General features: G+C 42.1%; 1 protein-coding gene across 1 annotated transcript; it reads left to right on the top strand.

The window, feature by feature from the left end:
* Positions 1-8,405: 8,405 nt before the first annotated feature.
* PPP1CC (protein phosphatase 1 catalytic subunit gamma) lies at positions 8,406-24,938 on the top strand. Its single transcript, XM_069794678.1, has 7 exons — positions 8,406-8,643; positions 18,129-18,260; positions 19,491-19,721; positions 21,343-21,447; positions 22,459-22,682; positions 23,166-23,300; positions 23,742-24,938. Exons 1-7 carry the CDS (start codon positions 8,589-8,591, stop codon positions 23,829-23,831), a joined length of 972 nt encoding a protein of 323 aa, XP_069650779.1. The 5' UTR covers positions 8,406-8,588; the 3' UTR covers positions 23,832-24,938.
* The last annotated feature ends 527 nt before the right edge of the window (positions 24,939-25,465 follow it).

Here is a 25,465-nt window from a genome sequence, read left to right on the forward strand (position 1 = left end):
AGCTGTCCCCATATTGCCGACCCCGGCACGTGCCACAGCTTTCCTCCCTCGTCTGGGGAAGGGCAGTGACCTTGCCGCTGCTTACACCTCATGTGTGCCAAAACACAGCTATAAAAGGGAGAAAAGTTCAGCTGAAAAATACGGCTCACCTTTTTATAGAAGAATATGGGATCTGTTCCATTCCAGCTGAAACCCTTCCAAAAAGCCAGGTGGGACTTTTTCTATATATATCTAAATAAAACCATTTCTTTCAACCAAAAAAAAAGAGCTCTGGCAACTATCCCGCGTTGAGAAAGACATTTAATTGAAGCCACACAAAAGGCAGTCAGTCTCACCAGCAATTGCGCTCCTATCGCCTCCAGAAAGCTTGACGCACGGATTCAAAACCAAGGATGAATGTCAGCTGTCAGGTCCCTAAGGCTCTCCAGTGACCTACATGCTACTGAGAAAAAAAATACCCAACACTTGTTTGAGGTTGCATTGGGAGAAGTAGCAAAGGTAGCACGGCTTGGCAGCAGGGGGTCACCGAGCCAGGAGCTGGGGTGAAGCATCCCCCGTGCAGGCACTGCCCGGAGCAAACCCCCTCTCCTGGGGAGCTTGTGGTATAAATCCATCGCTGCATGGAATTACCCAGGAGCAACTCTTGCTGGTCCCTTCCTTACCCCGTGCTAGAAAAATTAAATTCACAGCAAGCTTAGCACAGAGCAAACTCTTTGCAGGGAAGTCAAACGGTATCGGAAAAGGAATGAAAGTCGAGCCCAAGGGCTGGAAGCCATGAAGGCTTTCACCTTCAGTGGAGGTTGCAGAGAAGCAGGCTGTGCGGGTGCATGGGGCCTCTCTGACCCCTGGCAGGCTTTCTCCATCTCTGGAGATATTCCTGGCCTGCTTCATCTCTGGATGCTTGTGTTTCAGGCTGAACTACCTGGGAAGAGTTGGTTGTGTTGGGAAAAGTGTCCCATGAGGAGGTACAAAGGAGAAGGAGAAGGTGTGATGGTTCAAATTATCATCAGATAAACCTTCAGGTGTGCACAAACTTCCAAAAACTACTTACCTTCTAAAATACTGCCTCTTGGCCTCAAAATCCACTTTTCCTCCTCGTGCGCAATGGAAGGGGACCTGTCCAAGGTCCCCTTTGTCCAAGGTTTGTCCAAGGTTTGTCCAAGTTGCGTGTGCTGAATCAATGAAAGCGCTGGGACATGCTGCAAGAAGGTTTGATCTGATCCTCACCGGGTTTGTAGAGCCTTGTGTGGGGTGTCTCTTCCTCACTACAGCTTTGATGTGATGGCTACTGTCACTGGGCACATCCTGGCTTGTGCTGGCTCCGCTGCGATGGGCCAAGCTGGGTGTCTCAGTCCTGCCTGATGTGTGTCTGGATGGAAATGCAAGGCCTATCCCTCTGCCACAGCTGGTTCCAACACGACAGCACTGAGTGCTTGAGCTGAAAGGACTGGTACAGTCCTCTCCACTTTACAATGCTCGTTCCCTTTTTGTATGTGCCGTGATTGTCCAGGGCAGCATACACTCAGGTTTCACTCTCTGTCTATAGTTTGCCTTTGTACTCCTCTCCCTTTCCCACAAAGCACATTAATTTCTGCAACCCCCCTTTACAATAAACCCAAACCCACCAAACTCGATGGTGAGCATCCCCTGGAAGGGAATGGGAGGGCAGGATTGGAATTCAGTAACAAGGTGTAATGATACATTTGAACCCCAAATGCATCCTTGAATAATCAAAGCTGTTTTGGCTGCAGGGTGAATGCTTCCTCTAATCTTTTTTTTTTCTTCTTAAGTGGAAGAAACAGACTGCCCATGCCCACAGCCATTTGCTCTGAGGCAGAAGTTTAACGTCAGCCCCCATGTCCGGCTGGCTGACCCAGAGCCAATGCGATGCTGAAGTCTCACCCGATCCCAGTCTTGCATTGGGCTGAATCTCATCCACTGCACAAACACGCACAGGGCATTCTTACTGCAAACAAGGCATCTATTTTTAAAAGGCAAAAAATCACGTGAAGTAAAACATGGAGGGAAAAAAGGTGAAAATCGAGTTCCCGGAGAGCAGGGACTGGAACAAAAGTGGCAAGTTTCCAAGGCTCCCTTTTCTCCGCAGATTAATGTTTCCAAGTGTCCTGTCTCACCTGCTGCCCGACAGTGTACGTGTGTATGGAAGCATTTACGTAAAAGCCCAATTTATTGGCTAAAACCCACTATTGTGTACACTATCATTCGCAGCCCTTAGATTTATCACCACATCCAAACTGAAACACTTGTGATTTATGACCAAAGGCATCCAGCTGGAGACTGGTGTGGGAGAGAGCCTGGCTCCATCGCTTTGGGTCTGTCTGTGCTGAGACCCAGAGATGGGATTGCAGCTACCCAGGTCATGTTTGCTTTAAACCAGCTCACACCAGCACCCAAAGCGCTGTGGGTGCCATGGTGAGCCCAGCACACCTTTCCGTCGGGTGCACCCCACAGTGCTTTGGGTGCTGGTGTGAGGTCTCCCTCTCTGCTGCTGGGCTGAGCTTCCACATCCTCTCCAAGGGGTGCCAGGGGCTCTGCCTGGCTCAAACTGCTCACAACATAGAGGAAAGACCATCCCAGGAGAAAGAAGGTTTCCTAAAGTCACTTAAGGCATCCTCTGGATACGGGTGCAGGTCTGTTGAGCCGAGAACACAACTCAGTGCTACTCAGGCTGAGGATGTCAGATGAGTTAAATCCGTTTCGTACCCACTCCCTCAACCGGATAATTACCATTAATTATACAGGCTTGAACTCTGGCCACACTCTCTCAGGGACCTGGGAGATGCTGCTCTTGTAAGCGGCTGCATGCCCACGAGAGCCAGCGTGGGACCGCACCTGCTGTCACATGGCAGCCGAAGGCGGCTGCGGCAAAGGCAGCATTCACCGAGCGGCACGGCTGGAGACCTCGTCCTCATCCTTGGGAACATTATACCCGGTCCCAAGGGATGCCGACAGCAGAGGATACCCCAGGGCAAAGCAGCAGCTCACAACGGCGAGCCCAAGCTGTGCGGACAAACCGGAAGGAAATCCAGGGATCAAAGGTGATTCTAGCCACGGATTCCTCCAAATCCTTTTGTACCGATTTTGGCGCAACATTATGTAAGAGCAACCGGGCTCCTGAAAATCTGCCAGGCTCGCAAGGAGCGAGCAGCAAGAAGGAGGTGAGAATAAAAACAAATAAATAAGCACATGTGACAGCTACCTCCACAGTGGACCACGTTTTCAAATGCTGTGTGTAAGCAGAAACTCCAGGTGTCCGGGAGCTGCCAGTGGGATTGTTCTGGATTTTCAGGAGCATAAGGGAAAACAAAACCTGGACCAGCAAAGCCACTGCCCTCTGAACTCTTGTCAGCCATCCCAGGCCTGGGAAAGCTTTGGTGCTCCAGCCTTTGGGAAGCCTGCAGGCACCTGCAGGTGGGATTTCCCATGTATTTAATCTGCATTTCAAAATCCCCAGTGGAATTACGGATCCTCAGGGTGTGTGCAAGATCTCTTTCTTGCTCCTGCATCTCGTGTTCAGTGATGTGTCTCCCACTGGGGTCCGCAGAGGCATAGCAGCCGTTTGACCAAGAGCAAATCAACAGACCTTCATCTTATTTTCACTTTCCCACTCCCCTGGCAGCCCTCCTGGTCCTCATTTTTCATTGGTTTTAATTAGAGAAGCAGCTCATCCATGAAGCAGAGTTATGCTGGGGTAAAATCAGAGGAAGCAAAGAAGCCAGCCCTGTGTCCCAGGCTGCTAACGTGCATCTCTGGCCAATGCAATGGGGAACATCCACAAAGTGCTTTCTTCAAGCCACATGAGGCTGAAGCTACACAAAAATGTCCCACTTAATCCTTCTGAGAAGCAGTTGCCTCTCCCTGTCTTGCAAGGTCTGCTGCACACCACGGGACAATTCACATCCCTCTGTAGCCATATCCAGGCAGACCGAGGTGAGCCATACAGAGAGCCACTCCACTCCCCACTGCCTTTCCTCTTGCACAGCAAAGAGAAAAGGCAAATTACCCTTGCCCCACCATAAACCAGCTGAAGAAGGGCTGAAAAGCCCTTTGCTAGATGTATAGCACTGGCTGCCATGTACGTTTTTCCCTTTCCCCCTCTGTGAACAGCTCAGCTGAGCCCCATGTAAACCCACAAGAGCTTTCTAGACGGTTATGAAACTCGGGCTTTGGCGGAGTGTAGAGATTCCTGACCAAAGACGGGAAGACGGGGGCTCTGCTCCTTGCCAAAGCAGCGTCAACTGATCCGCTATGGCTGTTCTTCACTTAAAGTAGGACAAAGCCTCCTTTAGCCCCGTTTCTCCTTTTTCTAAGCAATGGAGCAGACCTCTGCTACGCTTGCCCAGGGATGCTCAACAGGGGCAGGACACATCAATCAACCAGTTCTCCAAATGGTTCTTGTGCCTGGTCTAGCCTTAAAACTCAGATTCATACAAGAAACTCACTGAGAAGGTGGAATGTGCTATGTTTTCTTAATCCAAATAGCTATAGCAGGAAAAATCCTATTGTGGTCACTGCTATATTAGAAAAAAAGCGACTTAGGACAGTTTTATATGAGAAGGATTTTATTGGTAGTATTTTCGCCAACATGAACCTTCCAAAACTCACCAACAGAACATTTTTCCATTTGAAAATACCTTTCATCAGAAACCCATGAAGTACATCAACTTTCACCAAAAAAAAGAAGTAGGAGGGGAAGAATGGCAAATCACATTTCTCCCATGTCAAAATAGCCTGTCTCAAGATTTTTTGAGCAGAATCTTTTAACATTTTTTATCAAAAATATGATTTTAACAAACTTGAGACGGACTCTCATTGCTGTTGACAGCTTCTGTTGGTGGCAGATTTTGGACAGAAACCAGCTGTTGAGACTGCAAAACGTTTGGCTCAGTGGAAATCAAGGCCTGGCTCTGGCATTCAGGGTACACCAGCAAGAAGAGAGAGTGTAACAAACTCTCCAGCAGGCATCCTGCTGCTGGCTGTCTGGGGATGGGGCTTCATTTGGCTTCTGCATGTGGTTTGAGTCCTTGGTGAGCCCCAAGGCAAAGCCAGAGGCTCGGGAGCAGCAGCCAGCCCTGAGCTCCTCGCCAGGTCCTGCATGGTGCAGCCGCCTGCCTGCAGTTTGCAGGTTTTGATGCTGGAGGGAGATCATTGCACTGTGTGTTTTGTAAATAAAATATGACACTAAGAAAACACCTGCCTGTGCGTCATCACCTCCCTTCCAAACAGGACACGGACCCCTACATCTTCAGATCAGCCTCACAGCATGTTCCAGCTGCTCTTCTTTTGTCTGACAAATTGGCACCATCTACCCCCAAAACTCTGCAGCATCTGAAATTTGGGGTTCAGCAAAATATTTTAGACATCAGAAGCAAGAAGCCTGCATAAAAGCTTTATCTTGATTGTAACACAAGGAACGCTGGATGCAAACAGTAGGAGTTATGAAAACATTTAAATCGTAGATGTGTATTGAGTTAGGAAAAATAACATTTGACCCACAAGTCACCCGTTCGTGTTTTTGCTGTGTTTGAACAGCCCGTGTAGGTCTTTGTTTGAAATGTACACAAACACATTGAATTTCACGGACTTAGCAAATATGTAATCTAAGGCAAGGGGAAGTGTGGGTGACTCGCATTTCTTAGGATCCACCTACATACAGGGATAAAATAAGGAGCGTTTCATTATTATCTGCATATATATACACATATGTGTGTGTATATATAGTGTATATACATATTATACACACAGAATATGTATGTGTGCATATATTATGTACATATATGTACAGAACAATAGTGAAACACTCCTTATTTTGCTCCTCTATGTAGGTGGGCATTATATATATAATATATATATTTTTAAACATAGCCAGATTATGAGCAACCATACAACAAACAAAGTGGCATGCGCATGAGATAGTGAGGACAAATCAGTGGGGAAAGATATTTTACTTCCAAGGAATGTTACCAAAGCAGTGATTTATTTGTGGAATTTCAGGGGGGGGAAGGAGGAAAAGACACAAAGGTCTCAGAGCTGTGAGCGAGATAAACCATACATCATCATGTATTTAGCAAACCAGAATGCAAATTGTAGACAAATAGAAAGAAAAGGGGGGAATATATGAACCATAAGCTTCAAAACTATGGAATGCTTCAAGCCTGTGTGCAGAGTTTACGGACAAAGGGATTTCCCTGATTGTTCCCCCTCTAGAAATAAATCATTGCCGTGAGCAACACCGGAGAACAAAATAGTTCCAGGATATTTACAACACCTTGGCTGGGTCCCTTTTCTAATCAGAGAAGGTGGTGTGGCGCAAGGCTTGTTATTTCCAGCAGAGAAAAGTTAGCTTATTAAAAAGATAATTTTGCGGTGGCATTTTAATATCTCTGGCTTGTCATAGAGTTTACTGCTGTTAAGTAAGGGTCCTTATTTTTTATGTTCATATAGCAAAAATGTAAATGCAAAAGACCCTGTGCAAAAATACAGCCCCCTCGGAACAGGACACCAAGCATTGGCAGCTGCTGTTGAGACACAGAGCTGTAGCAAGGCACGTTGGTTATCAAGGTGATGACGAGGCCTTGACAGATTCACCTTTATCTGTCACTTCTCTCCTTTCCTCTTGGCTACGCCTCTTTTAACAAGAATTGACAGTGCTTTGGACCTTGCCTGATATGGTTTAGCAAGTGAGATGTATTCTTTGCCCTGACCGGTGTCTTTTGAAGGGCCGCATCCTTCCTTCCAGCAGTACAGTGTTTCCAGTGAATTCCCAAGTATGTCTTCTGTGTTGCACCCTGGAAGGTGCTGAGCTCTCCCCCTCCACCCCCATTTCCCAGAGCATTAAAAGGAGTGAAAGGGACTCAGCACCCCACCAAAGGTGCTCAGATCCTTGCAGGACTTGTCCCTGGAGAGGGGGCAACAGCTGAAGGATGAGATAAGATGAAGGCATTTCCAGCAAGGAAAACAAGGCCAGGAAGATTCTTCTGAAAACACAGGACCAATTTCCCTTTTTAAATAATTCAGCTAAGTCCAAGAGAACAACGTGCCCCACAGAATTAGAAAGGATTTGAAAGAGAAAGAAAGCATTCGGTGCAAAAGAGCTGGGGGGGGGGGGGGGGGGCTGTTCCCCACGAAGGTGCAGCACAAAAATAGATGTAAATCTGCAAAGGCTGTCACGTTGAAGTAAATCTGAAGTAACTCTATTGTCTTCAACGGGGTTACTTTGGGCTTACACCAGCGTGACTAAGATTAGCATATCAGCTTGGGTGTGCTCGTTAAGATAAGCGTTTGCTCAGGAAAGTCGAGTGTTGAAGCTGCGTTTTGCAATGGGCAAGTGCCCGCGTTTCAGGTAGACACTGTGTCCTCTTATCGCCTTCCTACCGCCAGTTCTAAGGTGTGCTGAGACTGCAAGTCCTTTGCTTTATCACCCTTACGAACCCGAACTCTGCTCTGGCCCCACCACGGTAATAAGCTGTTATGAATATTGTATAACTGTTGGCAGGAGGAATCCGACATGCATAGCAGGAGCAATTCACACAGGGAAGGGAGGGGAGGAGGAAAGAGGTTGACACAGCCATCCCTGCAAATTAAAGTAGGAGTAAATAAAGTAATTAAACAATATTCAATCAGAGATGAAAACTGAACAGAGGGAAAGGCCCACACAGCCCATCTCCCTTGCAAATGCAATCCAATTTATGAACAGAACCTCATTTAATTGTTTGCAGCCAAGCCATAGCTACATGTAGAATAAAATAATAGCAGAAGCGTGAAATGAAATAGCAAGATGCTCCTGAAAGAGTAGGCTAACTTCTCCATCCAAAAGGATTTAAAAATATTTGCAAGGGGAGAGCCAGGTAGGTGAAGCTGCAACACCCTGTGAGGGAGATAGCAGCTGCAGGTGTGATTTCGGTATCGTTCGCCCTGTTTTAGGGCTGGGGAAGCGGCCATTCCCCCGAGGGGGAGCGCACCCCTCACACCGGCTGCCTCACACCAAGCTCCCTCCACCGCACCTGTCGAGGCGACGTAACCCCCGAGCGGGTACCGTGAGGAGGAAGCGCTGACAGAAGCCGGACCCCAGCCACCGCCTCCCACCATCGGCAAAGGACCAAACGGCCTGCTGGTCCAGCTCACGGCCACGTTTCGACGGACGAGGCGAGGCCAGGCCGGACCCTGTGACAGGCGCAAGAGCGGGAAGAGATAGCACCGCACTATTTCACCTCCTGTGAGCGGAAGGATTCCGCGCGCGCGGGACGGTAGCGGTGCGTTTCTCCCACCCCGCTCTTCCCGCCCGGCCTATAAAGGGTTTCCGGTGAGCCGCGTCGCGCTCGTAGTATCCATGCGCCGGCCGAGCTCGCTGAGGAGACGGCGGCCATTTTGTTCAGTGCTGGGTCTCTGCTGAGACCGGCAGTCGAGGGGGGGGGCGGGGGGGGGCAGAGAGTGAGGGAAGAAGGAGAGCGAGGAGGAGAGGAGGAAGGGGAAAAACGAGACAGAACGAGGAGACAAGTCGGGCCGGCCAAGCAGCGAGCGGAGGGAGGGGAGCCGCGGGGAGGGGTCCGCCCGGCCGCTGAGAGGCGATGGCGGATATAGACAAGCTCAACATCGACAGCATCATCCAACGGCTGCTGGAGGGTGAGGGTCGGGGAAGGCACGGGGCGGGTGGCTGTGGGGTGGGTGGCGGCCGGGCCGCTGCCCGGGAGTCCGCCCGTGCGACGCCTCCGTAGTCCCACCTCAGCCACCGCCGCGGGTGATGTACGGCGTCCTGCTCGCCCGGTGGGGTTGGGGGGACCAAAATGGAGGGGCGCCGAGGCGCTTTGTCTTCCCGGGGCTCGCCTCTGCCGCCGCCCCGGGCGACTCTGCTCTTCAGCCCCAACTTTTCCCTCAGCCCTTGTGTTAGCGAGCTGTTCCTGCCTTCTGATCCCCTCTGCGCTCCCGGTGCAATGTTGGGACGAGCCGGCTGCCCCCCTTCTCCTGCCTTGCGGCTCTAAGGAGATGTTTAATTTAGTATTGTTTTCGTAGGAAAGTATTTAAAAAACCCTGGGTTATTCTGTTGCCTTCCACACACGCACATGGGGTCTGTGCTTGGCTGGGTGGGTAGTCGTGGGGCTCTGAAAACAAGACCTAGCGTGTTTAAAGAGTCTGTTGAGACAGCTTTTCAGAAAGTCGGGAGGAGACTTGCATGGGTTTCAGGAAGTCGTGGTTTTAGCTTTGATTAGCTGCTTGCATTAATGCTACCATAGGACTGTGGCTCTTAATTCGTAACGTATGGGGGCTTTTTAGGTGTGAATAGAGGGTTGGTTTTTGGTGTTTCAGACAGTCTGTGGAAGGGCTTACTGTCTTGTATTGTTAGTGCTTTGGGTTGAAAAGAGTTGCATGAGAGTTTCTAAATCAAAGGAAAACCTGGAAGTTGCAGGGGGTACTCTTCAGCATCATCCCTTCGGTTGCAGGGGTCAGCACTGGACTAGAATTGTCAACTCATGTTTCTTAGTGCAAAAGGGTGAGAAGTAGCCAATAACCAGTCTTCTTCCAGGCATAAAAGAAAATCATGATTATTCAGAGAAGGAAGCTAGGCTGATCCAGCCTCATTTCACATGTGTCAGGGCAGGCATCTCATCTGGACTTACGCTTGAAGAGCTTGGTCAGGGATTTAACTTTTTTCTATTTGGCACAAAGTCATCTGAGATGCTGCTGAGACAAATGGTGAAGAAATGTCTTTCAGCTATATTACACCCTTTCCTTCTTGTAAGATTTTGCTTGTGTAATAGCTTGGATAGCAAAAGGTCAGGCAGAGGAACAATAGTGCTGCTCTAGAAATTATTTGGAGTTAAAAATCCCATAGATGTATTATGGGATTATTGAACTAGAATAAGTAAAAATAAATAGGGCTTTTCCTCTGATCCGGTTTGGGTTTTGCCTGTTACCAATTTAAACTGCCCTGGTTTAAATTATTTAAAGGCTTCCCTTCATAAATTTAGACCAAGGTTTTCCTGAAACTCTAGTAGTACGATTTGTAGATGTCAGGTCCTGTATGTCATATGTTTGGTGATATATTAATTCATGCTCAGTTTTACTGCAGGTATTAGTTACAATTCTTACTTGATTTCCCCTAGTGTAAATACTGTAATTTTCTCAAAGTGTAAGTTCTCAATATCAAAAACATGGAATAAGGTAATCCTAGAAAGAGATCTGAATGATTTTGAATCATTTATCTTGTTTAAAGTTTCAAAAAGTAGCAAGATGTACTATGTCAATATGTTATGTTCTTACCCAGCTTATATCAGTATTATATGTTTGGAGGAGATAAGAGTTTGTAAATCAGGCTTCAGAAGGTTACTGACAAGATCTTTTAAGAGATGGTTCATGCAACTAAAGATGTTACCTGAGGTTGCATCAGCTGCCAGGACTGAAATTAATTTTTTTCCTTTATTGACATTTCAGCTGGGATTTTGGATTCTTTGAGGCAATAATTGTCTTTCAATATTTAAAACAATTACCAGCGTTAGTTATCTATGCTGGTCTTTTTTTGTTGTTGTTGCTTATTGTATGTCTATTATAAACATCGTTGCCAGACAGAGTAATGATTGACCTTTGTGGCAGTCTGTCATTTTTATACTTTTTTCCCAGAAAGGGCAAAATGATACTGCGTTTTAGCAAACACGGCATTTTTGATAGAATGCTAAATTGTGTGAAATACTGTGCAAATGGCATTCTCTTTGATTGTTTAAAATTTACTTGACTCATCCTTTCCCTGAAATAATATATTAAGGTCTGGCTAGGTAGGTGACAGGACTGAACTTCCAAGGTGGAGATCTGCATAGTATTAAATGGAGGGGGGGGGAAATACCTGAAGTATGTGTAAGGATTCTCATCCTATTTAGATTTGGAGCAAACAAGAAATTCTTTTTCATTGCGGTTCTGGTAGAACAACTGCATAATGTTAGTTATACAAAGTCTGGTGTGCCTGTACTAGAACTCTGTTTCAAGTGATACCCTTTTCAGACAAGGTTGTGCACAGATTAAAGTCATACTCAAGCATGAAAACACTGCAAAATCTGTTTTAATAATCAGCTTACTCACAAACTGAGTTGCCCAAATCCTTGTGCAAGCTTTAATTTTTAGAGCAATTTGATATTTCATTACAGCTGTCTTTAAACTGTATACTTAGATATTTTTGTAACTTTTGGTGATTTTGCTAGTGAAATGCAAAGGACATGAGCGGGGGCATTACCCCTTCCTTTTTAAAGGTAACAAACCCAAGTATTAAGGGGATACTTGATGAAATATTTCAAATCAGTGCAAAAATACAGTTAAGCAGGTATTTGGGTTTTATAATATGCCTTAGCATTGCACTGTTGGAAGAGACCAAGAGAGCTATGCCAGTAGTGAACCTAGTCTAATGGTTGAGGTAAAGTGAAGTGGTTAAAGGGTGAATAATAAATTACTCTCACTTTTGTTCTTAATATAGGGTATTAATAATGTATTTGTGAGGAGGTTTTACTTGCTTTCTATCCTGACTTCTCTGATCAAATGACATTATTCTTACTTTTCCCCCAAATAGTTGATATTCTCCCACCCACATGAGGCTAGTTAGCTGAAATTATTAGTTTGTTCTTTAAAAGGCCTGGAAGTATATATTTAGCTTTTCATTCTAAGGTAAATATTTGAAGAGTGTTTCTTGCTCCAAATATTTATAGTACAGAGCCATTTGGCATTGAAATGTCACAAAAAAAAATTTTTCAGTAACTTTGTTCTCAACTTTGGAAAGCCATTCAATTAAAAGAATGGACATACTGATCCTTTTTTACTGTAATTGAATTTATATTTGTTACTGTCTTTACTAATGATGGTTGTGTTCTGCTAGGAACAATTACATGAATACAGGTTGTCTAATTTAGTCACTTTTAGTAATTGTACTAAAAACAGTTTGCACAAGAATAAGGCTTCTAATGTTTAGTAAATTACAGTATCCTGCACTAAGTATTGAAATGTTTTTCCTAAGTGTCCTTGATAGTAGATAAAGGCTCGAACATTTATGGAACTAACTCACTTCACTGAGGAATAAGAAGGGACAAAAATGAGAGCAAGTTACCCTCCTTCTAGGAGCAGTATTGCAGGCAGTAACTTCATGGTTCTGAGCTTGCAGCTGTGTGTGTCTGCTAAGTCAAAACTGCCAGTAGGCACAAAGATGCTAGAAAAGCTCCATGTAAGATGAAAAATCAGTGGCATCTGTATGGTCATGGAAAGGGTTCCAGGAAATGGCAGAATTCCCGCTCAGCTCCAGGTAAAGAATGAGCGACAAATCTTGAGATTCCCGGAGTGTGAGCATGGCTTTCTTTCCGTGTCATGTCAGATGGTGTTCCTATAACTTGAGCCCCTTATCCATTTCCTTCATCTAGTGTGATGGTAGCTTTTCACACATAAGTAGGGTCTGGTTTGAAAATGGAGCTCATAGTAATGTATCTAGAAAACAAGATTGAAATATATTAGTCTTACCATGGTAACAATAAATAACAGGGTAAAATAGCACAATTTCAACATATGTAAGGGGAACTCAAGTTGAAATACATTTCTGAAAATCTTTTCTGTGCTGCAGCCTTTGCAAACACTATTAAGGGAAAACTACATAATGAATGGAGGCTACTTTGGATAAAGCCATGTGAGGGTAGAATGGTGGTAGCCATTCTGAAAGCTGCAGTACTGGTTAGTGCACTAAAATCAGCAAAAAGACTCTAAATCCTCAAACTTTCCTGTTTATACGCCCACAGATTTCTATTCCCAGTAAAGCCTGTTGTATAGCTGTCAAGGAGATATTCTCTCTAATTTGTTTTAAATGGGAGAAGAGGATCATCCAGTTATTTAAAATAGTTGAGCCGAAGAGTATGGATAAACTTTTGCTGACAACAGAGAAAATGCAGTTCTCCGATTTTTTTTTCACCTTTCTGCTAAACACAGCATTGATTGGGTCTGAAGCGTTGCTTGCTGTTTAGCTTCATATACTGCGATAAGTGTTTGTCTGATTCTCACAGATGTTAATCTGAAATGTGGTCAGATTTCACTTGATGAGTAGGGATACTGTGATAAAGTTTCTAATAGAGAAGCAGCACTTCTTGACCTCAAACCATATAATTTTCCATAGTTTGTATAACTTGATGTTAATTGTTTCCTGCTGTGTTGCAGCAGTTTCTAATAATGGCAAATAGGAGCTCTGCATTTGGAATATGAGGATTAGATTCCTGTTGCTGCTGTGGATTCAAATGAGTCAGTGAAATTCTGTGTGTTGCCCAGTCAGTGAAGTGGAGGAATTTGTCATCTGAATATCTGTGATGGGTGTGAGTACCTGTTGCTACATAGCTCTCTCCAGTGTGGAACTATGTTACAAGATGAAAATTTTGCAGCCCTGCAGAATCTTCTGTTTGATAATGCTGCTGTGAACTTTTGTCATACTAAAAAGTAGCTAGAACTTTTTCTTTTAGAGGCTTGGGCACTGAGGAGTTGCTTTTCAGTTTCAATTTTGAATTTGAAATGATCTGATCAAAGTTGGTAGTGCCTGCAGTAAAGTAAAACCTTTTTTACATCAACCACTTTCAAGTTATTTATTCCCTTTGTGCCTATGGTGTAAAACTGAATGTGTAACTGTCATCAGGAACTGCCAAAAACAAGATTAAAAACAACCTGCAGTATTTTTGGAAGTGTCTCTAGGATTGCAGAATTCTTAACGTAAAATATGGTAAAACTGAGAGACTTGTTTAATAAGCCAAAAATGAACTGACCTGCTGATAGACTATTTTCTTTAAAATGTTTTCTGGGTGAGAACTTGATTCTAGCACTTCAGTTGACAGCATTTCAGCTGCTTTTAATGTAATACTGAAGGAAAATGAGATGTTTGGATCACTGAAATTTCTAATATCTTTTTAATTTTCTACTATTTTTTAATATTTTCCTAAGTATCCATCCCTTTCATATTAACCTTGAATGAGGTAGTGTACTCAGTTTTATAATAACATTTGCCTTCGTTAAAGGATTTTGTGGCACCAAACTGAATATTGGAAAATGCTAGTGATGGGATGTGGTGTAGAAGTGTGTTGTACTCTACATGCATGTGGTCTTCTGACTGTTGTACATTCTAGGTCCCACAGTTATTGACCCATTTATCCTTCACAAAGAAATGTATAAAAGTTATCCTAGATGTCAAGCAGTGTTTTATCTCCTGGCAGCTGCAGCTACAGCTACGCTTGGGACTAGCTCTGCTTCCACCAAAATGACAGGGGTGCCGTTAAGTTTTTGCTCTTCCTTCCTTTTACTTCCTTTTCCCCCTCTGCTGGGCGGCTGTCGTACTGCACTCACCTCTACATTTTCATTTTAGAGTTGGTATCTGTTGTTACTTTCCATCAGTTTTCCTCCTTGTCTTGGAAAGCAACGTTAATTTTAATAGTTGGAATCTATGTTCAAGTCAATACCTCTGCAGGGGTCATCCAGGCTCCAGGGAGGGATCTTTTCTGTAGTCTTTTCCATCCAGTGGAGAGCTTATTTTTCCAGAACTTCTCATACTTGTACAGTGGAGAAGATTTTACTTGTTAGAAGGCTGCCCAGACTGGACATTGAAATTCAAGCTCTCGAAAAATGATGTTTAAGAACACGAGCATCTCTGCATAAAAGAGGATGGGAATACATTACTGTCCGGAAATAGTGCAGCAGTATGTTGAGACAAGACATAAATAAAATATTATTTGAAATGGGCTGAGTTTTTTTCCTCAACTGATTAATCTTTAGCTTGTTCCGCTGTCAGTTCCAGACTGTCATTTCTGAGAGGTTATTTTTTATGCATTGAAAGAACAAACGTCCCTGTACAGTACTATTGAGCTGCTCTTTTGACTTTATGACCAAGCTGCCAATTAGTATCGTACTGTCTGATCTCTACAAGCTGCCTTATTTTGGTCTGAAGCAGAGAAAAGAAACTGTAAACACAACATATTTTTCATAGTATATTATTTTTGCCTTTCTTAGTGGGACTGACTAAAAAGACTCAGAGAAACCTTTTAAGAAGTCATTCAGACTGAACATCCTGCATTTCCTTGCCAGCTCTTTCATTGTGGATGAGAAAATCCTTGCACTAAAAATACAGATTTCTCAAAGCAATATGCACTTCTGCATATTTGATGCTTCTGAAGCCAAAAATATTTTTTTTTCCTCCCAGCTTTTCAGGATATATAGATCAATATTACACGAAATTCAAGACTTGTTTCTTCTATGCTGATTCCATGTTGGGCAAAAGTGGTCAAAATGTCATTGGCAGGCAGCATGCTACAGAACTGAATTAAATTGTCCTGTTCTTCTTTCATCCTTTTGGTATCTGCGCTAGTGAGCTTGTGAACTGCAACAAAGCATCATTTTAACTTGTCAAGGTTTTCTACAAACAGATGACTAAAACTGCATGAAGATTATAATGGTTCAATAAAATGTATTAGAGAAACAGGAAACTTGTATCCGAAATAGTCAGTTTCCAGATTTTCATTTAATCTTCAGCAAAAATGAATGCATATGCTTTATTCATGAGCTTTAGTGACTCAGAGCATTACATAGTCTGTATAATATTTTATACTTTTTAATTTATGGATGTGAGATACAGGGTTTGGTTTTAGCAATTTTTAACAAGACCAAATCATGGAAAGTTAGATTTTTGGCTTCTCAGAAAAATAAATACAAGTGTATTGTATTATCTCAAAACCAAAGGTGAATTGTACAGTTTAAGAGTAGGGGAAAATATAACATTTATAATTCAGCCAGCTGATCACTTTATTCTATAAATTTCTGTTATTTATCACTTCTGGATATTTGGCATTTTGAGTAACTTGCTCGTTGCTCAGGAGTGTTTGAAAAATTACTGTATGGATGAAAAAATCACTGTCGATGAAAAGCCTCATGCGTGATAAACTGCTGTGACAAAGATTTAACTTTCATTTATATGCTTCATTACTTCGAATATTTTAACGGAAGACATGAAGTTTAGTGGTAATTCCAGTGTTGCCATGTAATGCCCGTGTTGAGTGATAATACATAGGCAGTGAATAATAAAGGAGCATGTATTACTTGAAAGATAACATTATTAAAGTCACGACTTTTGACCTACAATTATCTTAATGTCACTGTCAGTATACATTGTAATTTGAACTAAAGTTTAATTTTGAAGCTTGTTTGAGGAAAGGTTGTGTGGTTTAGGGTATTGCCAATGATTCTATAGGGCAGCCTGTGCCCCCATGACTAGGGTCTCTGTGATGGAGGTCAGTATGCAAGCTAGAATTGTTTTGGTGTTAATATTTTAAGTGCTGGTAGAGATTGGGGTCCAGTGACACTTGATTTTGTGGATGGATATTACACAACCAGTATTCTATTCTTAGTCTAGATAAGATGCATGCTGACTGAACAATGTTTTCTACTCTTGATCAGAGATTTGCATAAAAGCAGGAATCTTCTTTGCTAATGAGAAACTGTAATCCCTTTGGAACGCAACTGCTTTTGTTCTTGCTCTTCCTAAAACAGGCACTCCCTCCCCGGTCTTTCCTACTGCAGTTCTCACTTCTTGACTTGATATAGTGCAAGGCCCACAGTGAGAGTAGAGAGACCTGTGTCTTCTGTAGCTTCCAGATTTCTCACTCAGAAGTTAAACAGTATCAAGGGAATTAGTCTGAAACGGTATCTAAAAAATTGTTTATGAATTCAGGAAGATAATATTGCATTGGCTCTTGTGTTTGAAAGGGTTCAGGGCTTGTTCCTTGCTTTTTTTTTTTTTTTCTTTTTTCAACTAAAGACTAAGCTTTTTTGGATAGAGCATAGATTCTTCAGTCTCAATGCCATACAAGTTGTACACAGTAAGTCACCTAATGGGGCAATGTTACCAGTGTAGTGATTTTGATTCTGGAGGTGTTGTCAGAGTGTTTCCAGGCGTCTGAGGCTGAAGTTCTAAGGTCATTTGGCTTTGTGGCTAAACCAATGAGTTATGTTGTAGAAGATGACTGCTCTTATTCCGTAATCTTACTGGTATTTGCTACAGGGTTTTTGCTTCAGCCTTATCAGTGCTCCATGTTGTCACTGGTTTTGACACCAAATAAAAATATAATAAGCTTCACCAGTAATGGCATAATCACAATTTTTTATTTAGTCTTATCCTAACCCTGATAAATGCTGTTGCATGCAATTTAGTCATAGTTACAGCATTGCTGCCATAGAAATGTCCTTTGTATTTCTGGGCAACAGAAATGGTGCGGGGGGCGGGTAGATAAATGGAGGGAAAGCTGCACTGGTGGCTGTAGAAATGTTTTTCAGGCCAAGCTGGTGTCCTGGTTGTCCAGACTAGGAAAGAAACATTTGATGGATGTTAAAGGGAACCAGCTATTGTGAATTGTTGCAGTGGGGGAAAGTGAAGCAGTAATGGGGCAGAGGGAAGTGGTCTGAGGCTGGGAGATAGATCTCTCACTAGCTTGTCTTTTACTGTGCCCAAAGGCAATGATAAGGAGAGCTGTTTTGTCATTGTGATCCAAAAATGTTTGCTTACATATGGTTCTGACCTTCCAATCATATGCTTATTTTTCCTCCATGTTTGCTAACTGCAGTGTAGAATGGGGCACTACAGTATTTATTGGTACTGTAGTCTTGTTTGTTTAGGTACTGTCTTGGGCAAGGTTATGTGATAGTTTAGGGAAGCTTGCATGTTTGAGCTACGATGTGGATGATTAAATGGGAGACTTCCTTTTCTCAAGCTCAGACAGCTTTCCAGAGAACAAGTATATAACTGCTTCATTTAAAAAAAAAAAAAAAAATACAGAGTCACATTGTCCAAGATGGGGTTTATAACTAAATAGAACTAAACTGATGCTATTTAAAATGTGACATTTAACGGGGGAAGTGTTGAGCCATGAATTCTGTTAAATGAAAGTAACAAACAACTGAAATGGAACACACTACCCTTTCTCTGGTAACAGGGCAGTGCAGTTTCACCTCAGCAGACTGATATTACCCTGTTATCTTCTCATTCTGTATTACAGTGGCATTTAGTCAGGCTCTTAAAATAACACTAAGGATATTGTGGATTTTGATAACTGACTTCTGACTCCTTCTGACAGTGCGAGGATCAAAACCAGGCAAAAATGTCCAACTTCAAGAGAATGAAATTAGAGGACTGTGCTTGAAATCCAGAGAAATCTTTCTGAGTCAGCCTATTCTACTAGAACTTGAAGCTCCACTGAAAATTTGTGGTGAGTACCATGATTTTGATTTGATGCTGGGGGGGGTGTCAGGTAAATGCTGACCTTAAGCAAAGAACAAATGCCAGATGTTACTTTTACTTATTAACAGTGGAACTAATAAATGATTGTAGCAAATGGGAAAATAAAACCCTGCTGGATGCTTAGGGCAGAGGAGTGGAGAGGTGATAACAAACATGGGAATTGGCATGAGGAGCAAAATAATCCAAACCTAAACAGTAACAGTAACTGGTCCAGTTTCACCAGGTCCCTTGGGGAGGGGATTCACGTGAAGTTGTGGAAAGTTTTTGTACCAGTGAAATAATGTTTGGCCCAGTGATGACTGAACAACGGGAAACAAAGAACCATGGTATTTTATTGTAGCTGCTATTCAGAGCTGAACAGTGGTTTGACAATATTTTAAAATCCTGCTGGAAACTTCAATTTCTGTACTGTTTCTTGGAATTACTTTCTAGTTTGGTTTCACCATACTTGTACACGGTGGTGCTCATTTTGCACACACGTACATGTCTAGTTATGCTAAAAGAATGAAAAATGTCAAAATAAAAGCCTCAATAAATGCGTTTTTTAAAGCTTCCAGCAAACAGTATTTTATCCTACTCTTAACGCTGAGGATTTACTTCAAATTGAAGTAGCTTTTTCAATATTTATAACATTGGTAGTCTAAAATCATGATTTAACATTCTGCTTGTCAGAAACAAAACCATGATTTAAACCAAAGGCAGAAATACCAATTTCGTTTTTGATGCAACTTCGCTGCTAGAATTTGAATTACTGAATATTTCAATAAAACACCAGAGATGGTACAAAGGAAAGCAAATTTCCCACATGGTTGGTTTTCCATCAGTATTACTAATGCTGTGTGGAAATACCAAGAATGAGGTAAAGGTTCCTGATCTCACAGCCACTAGTCAAGTAAAGGATTTAACTGGATGTCAGACTTTCATTGAACACACAGTTGGTTTCTCAGAATCTTGATTTTGTTTTTAAATAGCTACATACTTCATCTTAATGCAGTTAGCCATTGCATTACATAGATGTCAGACTTCAGAACGTGATAATTTTATACACATTAAGATAAAACTGTGATTTTTAAGTATGTTGAAGGCAGTATCTAACTACAGGCTTTTCTTTCTGAAATGTCATTCATTTGTTCTTTCTCTAGAATCAAAGAATGTAGCGAGGGGTCACTTACATGTCATTTCTGAATACTCTTGACAGGTGACATCCATGGACAGTACTATGACTTGCTTCGACTCTTTGAATATGGAGGTTTTCCACCAGAAAGCAACTACCTGTTCCTTGGTGATTATGTTGACAGAGGAAAACAATCTTTAGAAACAATTTGTCTTCTATTGGCCTACAAAATTAAATACCCAGAGAATTTTTTCCTCCTCAGAGGGAACCATGAATGTGCCAGCATCAACAGAATTTATGGGTTTTATGATGAATGTAAGTAATAAAGATGTGTGCATCTTTGGCTTGGGAAAGCAGGGTAGGAGGTGCTAGCGTTGCAGTGTTAGATGATTCTTTCCTAATGTGCAGTTCCCATTGCACATTTCAGGGAGGCCCTTGGCCTATTTTGCGAAGGGAAACGTGTCCTTCCCCTAAACCTATTGGAGTCCTATACTCACAGTACAAAGCAGCATGCAAGTGGGCAGTTGTAGTTATTGGCCCCTATGTTAACTAACAGTTCTCACTGGTACATATCGATAAAGTTCTTAAGATAAGGTCATCTAATGAGAGATGAGAGAATTTTACTTGATGTGCTTTACAAAAGTTCACCTCTGTTTCTTTCATCTGATGGATGATGATGATGTATACTTGTGTTACAACTTGGAGAATGGGCTGGTCTTTACTGTGGTTATGTTACAGTGCTTGCAATCTACTTCATATTAAGACCTGTAACTTTGTAATGTTAAAAAAAAAGAAAAAAAAAAAGACTTCTCCCTTCTCTGGATGCAGCCCTGCTGTATTGTGTGCTGTTGCTTTGGCCAAAACCAGTATTACCTTTCATAAATGGGGCAAAGCATGTGTGAAGCCTTCAGTGTGGTATGTGCTTGGATTGAGCGCCAGGTACTTGATCTTTCAGTAGGTGGCTTCAGCTGCAGAAGTTGTTAACTTGAACTACTGTGTCAACCTTTTAATGAAGAAATGTGCTTGTATTTGTTTGGCATAATGAGCACTCCTTTTGAACAAGCGCAGTGTTGCTATGCAGTTAATGCACCAGCTCTGTCAGTGCAGAGTGCATTAAGGTCTGTTGTGAGGGAGACTACATAGACCTTACCCTAACATAACAAGTAATTTTGCTGCGAAGTAGAAGTGTATGTTCGTGTTTCAAAGGATGTGACTTAATAAATCCAGATAATGTAGAGGAGATTAAACCGTTAATTGTGCACTGAAGAATTCTTATAACTTGTGTTGTGGGACATACTTGGCTTGTAGCTTACACGATGTACTCTCCATGTCTTGTTCTCCCTCGGTGAGGAAACAAAGATGTGTGGTATTTCAGAGTTGACTCCTCAGAGATTAATCACAGGCTTAGTCATATATCGCAAATATGTTCAGGGTTCATATCTGTTGGGAGAGTCCCTTTGAAAGTAAAACTGTAGCAGTTTCATTTTTCAGTCCTGTTTCTTTGCCTAGAGAGACTGTGTGGTAAAGCACTAGCAGAATTTTAAAGAGAATCTGCTTTCCAAGAATTGCTGTCTTCCACTGAAGAAAATGGCAAATGGCAAGATTTTCTGAAATGGATCAAATTCTCCAAAGGATAATTTTCCAAAGCAAAGTTGGGACTGGAGAGTCTGGCTGCCAACAGTGGAATGTCGTTCTGTTGAACAGACTTGTGCTATCCTCAGAGCCGCTTCAGAGTGCTTTGCCATGCTGAAAGAGACCTTTGCAACTTTCTTATAAGCAATAAAGTATGTCAGTGGGTATCAGAGAAGATAAATTGTGTATAGGCTTTAATGCTAACTTTTTGCAAGTCTTAGTAAACTTAAGGCAGCCATGTTAGGTTGGTTGTAGCTGTGTTAGAAAAGCGTATTGACTGTTTTTTATCCAAAATGTCTTCTAGGTAAGAGAAGATACAATATTAAGCTGTGGAAAACCTTCACAGACTGTTTTAACTGTTTACCAATTGCAGCTATTGTGGATGAGAAAATATTCTGCTGTCATGGGGGTAAGTAACAGTTCCTTAGTTGATACTTGAGAAACTGTAATATTCTAGTATTAGTCATGGCAATTTCATCTTTACATTGCTGAAGCTTCAAAACTTGAGGGATTTTTCTCTGCCTTGGTTCATGTATTGAGGTAAGGTTAAGCTTGATTAGTGTCAGTTTTGTGAAGCACTGAGCTGGTAGTTTTGTAACTTCAGACACAATGATCTGCTTTTCCTTTTATACCAAAAGGCATATTTAATAGCCTCTCTGAGTAAAGAATCCTTGTAGTTTTTTTTTTTTTAGACTTACATGACTAGGAGTTTTATGTACGTTCTGAAAACACACGTTTTCATAGAATCATAAAATGGTTTGTCTTGGAAGACACCTTTCAAGATCGTTTAGTAGAATCCCCCCTGCCATGGGCAGGGACATCTTTCGCTAGATCAGGTTGCTCAAAGCCCTGTCCAACCTAGTCTGGAGTTTCATTTGTAGAAATTGGCTATGTTGCACAAAGTGATACCTGCTTCATACAACTTTTCAAAGTAATAAAATACATATTGCACCTTAAATGTTTTATCACTTGTAAGTAATTACAGTTGCCCAGGGAGACATATCAGTGAAAAATGGTATGAGGTCTGTTTGATATTGTATTTCATCTTACTAGGTCTGATCATTAAAATAAACATACCCTGTGATTTCTGGTATTAATGCCTCTTTTACTTAGCAGCTTTTTTAACAGACACTTGCAAAATATTACAGTGAGATTATTGTAATCCTGTAAAATGTGGAAATGGCTTTGCTTATCTTGCTTCCAGTAAATCTTCTAGAAAGTGACTTGTCTTCTGTTACAAAAGCTTTAAAACAAATGCTGGATTAAAAAAAAAAGTCAGTTAATATTGCCTTTGAACTGTGTAAAATTGCAGTGGTGAATCAGTTTGAATACAAATTATTTTTGTCTTGAATTAATACTTTGGTCTTGCAGAGCAAAGTTGGACTAAAATGTGAACTGTATGTGTCTTAACTCTGAACAGGTTTGTCACCAGACCTTCAGTCAATGGAACAGATAAGACGAATTATGCGCCCCACTGATGTACCAGATCAAGGTCTACTTTGTGATCTCTTGTGGTCTGACCCTGACAAGGATGTCTTGGGATGGGGTGAAAATGACAGAGGAGTGTCTTTCACATTTGGTGCTGAAGTGGTTGCTAAGTTTCTTCATAAACATGATTTGGATCTCATATGTAGAGCTCATCAGGTATTTTAATTTTGAACATTAAACCATAGAATAATATAGGTTCAGAGGGACCTGAGGTGGTCATCTGGTCCAACCCTATGCACAGGTACTCAACACAGGACAAACCAGTGTAAGCCCGAGTTGCTGAGGATCTTGTCCAGCCAAATTTTAAATATCTGCAAAGATCGAGATTCCACTCTCTGAACAACTTGTCCCAATGTTTAACAACCCTTGTAATGAACGGTTTTTTCTTAATACATATAAACCGTGGTTCTTATTCCTGAACAAGATTGTCTTGAACCTAGCAGAATCCTGTTTTTCTCATTGCTAATGGACTCTGCTGCTGAACTGGATCCTGCAATGGTCTTCCTGTTTTGGTGTAAAAGTTTGGAACTCATGCTCCTTGGATGTAGCCAGTTTTTAGCTGCTGGCTCTGTTAAAGCTGCTTTGTGCCTTGGCAGGAAGAAGTTGTCCAGTCTGATATTTCTGCTTTTCTCTCTAAAGGTTGTTGAAGATGGATATGAATTTTTTGCAAAAAGGCAATTGGTAACTCTCTTTTCTGCCCCAAATTACTGTGGAGAATTTGATAATGCGGGTGCCATGATGAGTGTGGATGAAACTCTAATGTGCTCTTTTCAGGTATGGTATCTGAAGATCGTACCTCCTAGTTAGTGTAGTCACACTTTAAATTTGCTCTATTTTGAATTGGTACTTTACTGTTACAAAACCATAATGCTTATTTCAAATAGATCTTTGCAAGTACCATGTGTAGACAGGGATGTGTTTGAATGCGTGTCTTCAGAAATGTGATAAGCCCTTGCCAGTGAGAGTAGATGAACTGTTTTACCCTGGAATTAAATCGTCCAAGCAAAGCTATCAGCTGTTAGCCTGTTTCCATGGGCATGGGCTCTGCGATCAGCTGCTCTAAGCCCTGTCATAGCTCTGAGTAGGAAACACATTTAGTTGTTGGCACATTTATGACTTGTCCAGATGACCTGTAGAATGCCTTGACTAGTCACTTAATTGTTTGATTGTAAGAAAGCTAAAACTTTTTGCTGAATGACTGAACTATCTTTTCAGATTTTGAAACCTGCAGAGAAAAAGAAGCCCAATTCCAGCAGACCTGTAACGCCTCCCAGGGGTATGATCACAAAACAAGCAAAGAAATAGTCACTTTGGCACTGCCTTGTTGGGACTTGTATTATAGTATATAACCTCCATTTTTAAAACTGTAATGTGTACTGTTCAGCTTGCTCAAAATAGATAATGTGTTTGTCGTTTTCCTTTTGATTTGATGAATGGCATTTGCTGGTTGTAACAGCAAATGAAAGACTTTTCTCCCTCCCAGGAAAAGAGTTTTAAACTTTCCTTTTGTTGGTGTTACAGCTGTACACTCCACAGCATCTTATCCTGTCATTATGGGTAATTGTACAACTGACTTTCTGAATCTGTACAATGAGTAGTGTAAATGCTTGTTTTCTTCTTTAGGATCTAAAGAGGGCACTAGTGTGCTGTGAGAGTAGAAATTTGTTACTGTCAGAAATTGCATACTGTTTATACAAACCACTGTGAACTTTTTTTACGGTAAATTTTGTTTTAAAGGGATTGCTTTTCTTTTAATGTCTTGTCATGTACATGTTAGTTTTATTGCTGTCAACTTTAGAAATAACCTTCAACCTTGCCAGCATCACTGGTATGATGTATATTTAATTCAGACACACATCCCTCTCCGTATACTTCAAATGACAATTAAAGCCATTATTTTAAGCGTTTGTGTCTCTTTCCTGAAGCCAAAGTTTGCTTAGAAAACTGTTTGTGCACGACCCACCACACTGAGTTGGCAGGGCTTTCCATTCATGCCTTCCTCTTGGAGATAAAAGGAAGTCCTGACTTGAAATAGCAAGTAGAAATGCTGTGCTGTTTATTCTATTCATGGTCAAAGTAAACACATTTTTGTACAGTTTCCGTATGTTCGATCAAGTGGACCGTTTTGCAGCGGCATCAGCCCTGTGGCAGCCCATGTCAGAAGGCTGGGAGTTACGGAAATGGTTCTAGATCTGCCTGAATGGTTCTGTGCATTTTAGCCTAAAGACTTTGTTCTACAAAGAAGCCTAGAAAATAGCTTGATAAGCCAACCAGAGGTGTTGATCTTGATCACAGGTTTATATAAATCTCTCACAGAATCTTGTTTTTTAAAAACTGTTAATCTTTTTTGAACAGATAACAGTGTACAATACCATGTAGTGAAAATCACTTATTAAATGAAGAAATTGCTAACTCTTCTCAGTGTCAGTTTATCGCAACGTATACACACTACTGCTATCAGAGGACCTGACTTAGGTAAATAAATTGTTCTGGAAACCCGCAAGTTCTTGGTTTGGATTTGTCTAAGCTACAAGCACTAGAGGTGTGTTTTTTAAACAGCAATGTTGGATTCTGATCCAGTTCTGGAGCTTTAATGCATATATTGCTCTTAAATACAGGCACCCTCCCAGCAGGGGTGTGAGTGCAGGCATGAAGTTCCCAGAGCACTTCACGTGTTGCCGTGGGTCCGCAGAGCAGTCTGGCAGGCCAGTTGGCACGCAGCATGTCGGCAGCTGAAGGCGCCGGTGCCTCGACTCTGGTTTTCCACAGCCCTGTGGCTGGGCTCGCTGTGGCCAGGGTCGCCCTGCCTTGTCTAGCAGCAGCAGCTCCCCCGGGGCAGGCGTGGGTGGGCGGACATGCTCATCTTGGCTCCTGTTTTTCGTTCTGTGCTTTGAGGTGGGGTCTGCTTTCAATACAAGTACTGTTTTGTTGGGACCGTG

Source organism: Haliaeetus albicilla, chromosome 10 (genome assembly GCF_947461875.1).
Source record: "Haliaeetus albicilla chromosome 10, bHalAlb1.1, whole genome shotgun sequence".
NCBI lineage: Eukaryota > Metazoa > Chordata > Aves > Accipitriformes > Accipitridae > Haliaeetus > Haliaeetus albicilla.

Excerpts from the sequence above, each read along its gene's own strand:
- PPP1CC (XM_069794678.1), top strand. The coding sequence starts at position 8,589 with ATGGCGGATATAGACAAGCTCAACATCGACAGCATCATCCAACGGCTG. Across the intron at positions 8,644-18,128 it reads CATCCAACGGCTGCTGGAGG|TGCGAGGATCAAAACCAGGC; the intron begins GTGAGGGTCGGG and ends TCCTTCTGACAG. Across the intron at positions 21,448-22,458 it reads AATATTCTGCTGTCATGGGG|GTTTGTCACCAGACCTTCAG; the intron begins GTAAGTAACAGT and ends AACTCTGAACAG.